Source organism: Manis javanica, chromosome 17 (assembly GCF_040802235.1).
Source record: "Manis javanica isolate MJ-LG chromosome 17, MJ_LKY, whole genome shotgun sequence".
Taxonomy (NCBI): Eukaryota; Metazoa; Chordata; class Mammalia; order Pholidota; family Manidae; genus Manis; species Manis javanica.
In genome coordinates, this window is record NC_133172.1 from 1,715,107 (window position 1) to 1,720,471 (window position 5,365).

Here is a 5,365-nt window from a genome sequence, read left to right on the forward strand (position 1 = left end):
GGGGGCAGCAAGTTTGTGAGCTGGAGCTAGCCAAGAGGAAGGAGTGGCAGGCTGCATTTCATGGTGGGGGGCCTTCGTGCTGCATTGCCAGCTAGGGGGTAGAACACCTGAGGCCCCCAAAAGTTCCCAACCTGTTAGGCTGAGAGCGCCGGGACAATTTTGTCCACCTGACCTTTCTCCTGAGCAGCAAGGTCTGTGCAGTCCTTGCCCCCTTAACAGCCCTCTCACTGTTGGGAAGTCTCCTAGAGTGCCTGCCTGTCTTTTTTCCCAGACGGACTGTTGTGGGTGCCTGTTCTCCACAAGCAGCTGGGATCTCAGTGTCTCGGACTATTCTGCCTGTCTTTGCTTCCCAACCTCACTAATCTCAGGAGTGCCATGTAATGTAGGTCTGCTCTCCCAGAGCAGGTCTCCAGGGCTGGGTGTTCAGCCGTCTTAGGCCTCCACCCACTGCCTCCTCGGTTTCTCTTCCTCTCGCTAGTGAGCTGGTGGGGGGGGGAAGGGCTTGGGTCCCACTGGATCATTGCTTTGCTACTTTACCCTTTTCCATGAGATCTTCTCTTTTCCCCAGATGTAGGCAGTCTGTTGTAGTCTTTCTTGTCTCTCTTTCAGGATTAGTTGTATTTGCTATATTTTCATATGGCTTTGGGAGGAGGTTTCTGTCTCACTTCTCACGTCACCATCTTTAATCCCCCTGGTTTTCATTTTTTGTGGTTTTCCTTCACATTTGTTTTCTGAAAAATAAGTATTGGACACCTAGCATGTATGGGACACTATGCTACACCCCGAGAATAGGGCCCTGGTGAAAACAGCCCTGTCTTCATCTTCATAGAGATTGTATTTGGAGGCAGGGGATGGGCATTCAGGGCAGAATAACAAAATGAATCATCAGGTAATTTCAGAAGGGCGATAAGTGCAATGTAGATAGTAAAACAGGATGAGGGGACTGAAAGTTGCCTGGAGGGACCCTACATTGTATGGGAGGGACAGAGAGGGTCTCTCTCAGGAGGTGACTTGGGGAGGAGAACTAAAGGATGGTAGTGAGCAGACCACTCAGGTACCTGGGTGTTTTCTGTCTCAGTGAGTAGATCTCAGGTCATTGTGGGAGTGACAGCCCATCACTTTTGCCATATTCTGTTGGCTGAAAGTTACCACAGGTTCCGTCCACAATCAAAGGGAGGGGATTATACAGGGATGTGACTAGCTGGTGATCACCTTAGGGTGTGTCTGCCACACCTAAATAATCACCAAAGACTTGTTTGATCCAGCTGGCTTGTCATATGCCCCTTCATTCTCTTTCTGGCCAATTTATGTCTCCCCAAGGGTTATGCATTTAATCAAGAGGTTGGTGTCCACGTGTGGAGGAGGACTGTTCAGCCCTCAAGCATATGTTGGTAGCAGTTCAACTCTCTCCTAAAACTTCCCCCAAAATGCCTCAACAAGGTAGGATTTTTAAAGCCATAGAGAAATACAATTCTATCATTAATACAATCTAGAGATACAATCTCTGTCATTAAAAAGTAGGCCCTTGAGTGGTTCTGGAGTAAAAATGTCAAGCCTCTCTCAACCCTCTTCATTTTGGGTAAATTGCCTAATCTGTCTGAATTTTATTTTCCTTATCTTCAAAATGAATTGAATTATAGCTGCGTTGCAGAGGTGTTCTGAGTGTTGATATATATACAAGTGACCAATACAGGTGGCCTGGGGAAGAAGGAAGGCCTGGAAGCATGATGATAGGATGGAATGAAAAGAATGACAGCTGCTCATTGAGAGGTCAGATGTGGAGGAATGATTAAAAATTAATAACTGTTCACCCCTTCTTTCTGGAGTTTTATCTGGGCACATGGCAACCAGCTGGAGATAACATTTCCCAGCCTCCTTTGCAGGCCAGTGTGGCCATGTAACTGAGCACTGTCCAATGGGATGTTGGCAGAAGCGCTGTGTACAACTTCCAGGTCACATCTTTGAAGCGTGCTGCTTGCCCTCTGCTTCCTGTGTCTCCCTCCCTGAAGCTGGATTGTCAGTCAGACATTTATGAGCCACCTTCCACCATGTGGATAAGGAGAGGACAGGGGAGGAACCTGGTCTCAGGATGACTTTGTGACAGGATCACCTTTAGGCACAGATGCTTACATGATAGAGAAATAAATCTTCTGTGACATTTAAGCCACCGTTATTGGTCTCTGTTAAAGCAACTGACCCAAACCCCAACTCATAGGGCATTACCAGGTAAGCAATGCAGGAAGACGGCCGTACCTCTGACATTCACTTAGGAAGGAGCCCCATGAAAACCACAAACCATATCTCCGTAAGTATAATATGACCTATTTTTCTTCTGGAATAGTTGCTGCTTCTGATGAAGTCCTGGCTTGCATTTAGGACAGATACTAGAAGGAAAAATGTGTACCCCTGAACATTAGGATCACATTGAACAAGACACGGTGCACCCACTTGGGTGGGGCCCGTGGGAACGGAGAGGGGGTCTCCTGCTGGACTCGGACCTGGGACAGAGTCATGCACGAATCTTGGATGAAGAGCCCCCCACCATTTAAATTGTCCACTCCTCTTTCTATCTCCCTCTCTTTCTACTCTGTGCATGTGCAGTACCATTTGCCTAAATTAAACGGCCACTGGCTGTGTCTCCATTTTATCTGGACCTTTGCTGGGGCCTCCTGTGTGACTCATTGTCCTCTGGCATGATTGCCAACCTTTTGGCTACCAAGTGTGCCTTGTGCTCTCTGGAGGCATTGATACCTCCACCAGGAGCGCAGGAAAAGCCATGTGAGGGTGGATTTCTGAGTCCCTGCCAAGGCCAGACGCCAAGTCCTCAGACGGCACCTAGAGATAGAGCCTCCGCAGGGCACCCTGCATGTCCTTGTTCCTCAGGCTGTAGATGAGCGGATTCAGCGTGGGTGTGAGGATGGAGTAGAAGACAGCGGCCATGCGCCCTTGCAGAGGCGAGTAACGGGCTGTGGGCTGCATGTAGGCAGAGCTGCCGGTGCCGTAAAACAGGAGAACGGTGGCCAGGTGGGAAGAGCACGTGGAGAAGGCCTTCCAGCGGCCAGCCGTGGAGCGGATCCGAACCACGGTGGCCAGGATGCGGACGTAGGACAGGACAGTGAGGGCAAAGCAGCTCATGATGATGCAGCCGCTGACTGCGAATCCAGCGGTCTCGTGGGCATCCACGTTGGCACAGGCTAGGCGCATGAGCGGGGGGATGTCACAGAAGAAGTGGTCAATCGTGGGGCTGCAGAAGGGCAGGGAGAAGGTGTTGGCTGTGTGGAAGGCAGAGAAGAGGAGCCCACTGGCCCAGGCCGCTGCCACCAGGGAGGTGCAGGTCCTGGGGCCCATGGCTGCCTGGTACACCAGGGGCCTGTATATGGCCAGGCAACGATCATAAGCCATGGAGGTGATAAGAAAACACTCCGTGGACCCAAGACAGACAAAGGCAAAGAGTTGGGATGCACACGCCAGGAGGGAAATCTCCCCAGAGCCCAGGACGGTGGCCACCAGGGCCCGGGGCAGGGTGGTGGACATGGAGCAGATATCCACCAGCGAGAGGTGTTTGAGGAAGAGGTACATGGGCGTGTGCAGGTGGGTGTCGAGGGTCACAGCAGCCACGATGGAGATGTTTCCCAGAACCGCAGCCAGGTAAACGAGAAGGAAGGTGGCCGCGCTGAGCAGCTGGAGCTCGGGGACCGCTGAGAAGCCGCGGAGCAGGAAGACGGACACTGCCGTGAGATTGGGCATGTTCTGTGAGCGGGAAAGCTCCCGGGCCACGGAGGATGCTCAAGGCACCGAGCATGAGGAGAGGAATGGGACAGCAGCAAAGACCTGGGAGGAAACGTTGAGAAATTGGGTGAGCTGGGTCAGGAGAGGATGCCCAAGAATTTGTTCATTAAACGACGTGCATTTCTGTGTCTTCCCCAGAGCTCTCCAACTCGATGGAGGTGCACTGGGGAGGCCTGGCAGGTACATAAATTAGTGAATCCAGCTGAGTGGATAATAGGGAATGGTGGGGACTGTGGATAAATGGATATCCTGTCCAAATAAGGCAGCTGCTCTAAGCTCTCACCAGCTGTTCCTGGTGGACCTAGCACTGCCAGATTTAGATATTTTTCAAGAGAATCCAGAATTCCAGGGTTTTTTTTTAATAATGTGAAACCTCCTCGCTTTTACTTATTAGCAGTTAACTCAAACTTAAAACATTGTGCATATCAAATGGGGCACCAGTTTAGGACTTTTAGTCCTACCATGCCCGCTGCCACGTGGCTCCACAGCATCTTCGTTACAGTTTGCCACCCACGGTGTAGGTTGCCATCCATAGATGATTCTGTTTCTGTGGGAATTGTTTGCCTTCCTTGTTATCTGTGGTGCATGCGCAGCTCACTAAATCTAAACCGAGATTGTTATCTGTTATCTGTACCCCCTCATTGCCTGGCACCAGGGACGACTTACCCCGGGGACCTGGAGGCAATTACATTCCTGGAGCAAAGCATGTTAATCATTGTGTCTAGAAACTTGTTAACCCCCTCAAGAATGAGATGCCTGATCAATAAATATGAGAGGTGCCTTTCCAGCACCGCCCTTGAGCTGGTACGCCTGGAGTCCCCTGGCTGGCCCACTCAGGTCTTCGCTATCTTATCGCGTCGCCTCCTCTATCTGTGAGTCGGACACGGGGAAGAAGCGGACACACGGCCTCCCACTGATCTGTTCCCCCACTAGACTGGGGGTCCCCCCAACACACTCCTGCGTGCAGGGACCATTTCTTACTCATCTTCCATCCTGGCATCGGGCACAGGACGCTGTGTACAGTAGGTGCACAGTGTTTAAGAATGTTCTTGCAACCACACAGCTGGGGTTTGGATGCTGCGTGGCCTTGGGCAGAAACTGCAATCTCTGGGGGCCTCTGGGGCCTCTGCAGAATGGGATAATGTAGTACTGTGAGGGCCCCCCAGGCAGTGGAAGGAAGGTACCAAGACAAGACCTGGCACGCGGTGCACTCTTGGGACATTTCTGATCGAACACTGCTGACACTCTCCTGAGTCCCCGTCCCTCCAGCTGGGGCCGGTGCCACGTCTGTCTGTTAAACTGCTCTTGGACTATTGGCTCAGCCTTCATCGGATAACCGATCCCACTGTGGAAAAAATAAGTGCGCGAGTCCCTAGGGCCAGTACTCACAACCAAGAGGTGGGTTGTGTCATGGATTACAGCACAGACCCTGGAGCGAGGCTGCCTGGGTTCAGGTCCCGGCCTGCCATTTCAGAGCTGTGTGACCTTAGGTAACTTACCTACTGTCTCTGGGCTTTGGTTTCTTTATCACTAACACATGGAATAAGACCCCCACCATGGGATTGTCGTGAGGATT

General features: G+C 51.5%; 1 protein-coding gene across 1 annotated transcript; it reads right to left on the reverse strand.

Annotated features, from left to right (window-relative positions):
* Nucleotides 1-2,835: 2,835 nt before the first annotated feature.
* On the reverse strand, nt 2,836-3,747 carry LOC108385257 (olfactory receptor 9S13-like). The gene has a single exon (XM_017642621.3). It carries the CDS (start codon nt 3,745-3,747, stop codon nt 2,836-2,838), a length of 912 nt encoding a protein of 303 aa, XP_017498110.3.
* Nucleotides 3,748-5,365: the final 1,618 nt, after the last annotated feature.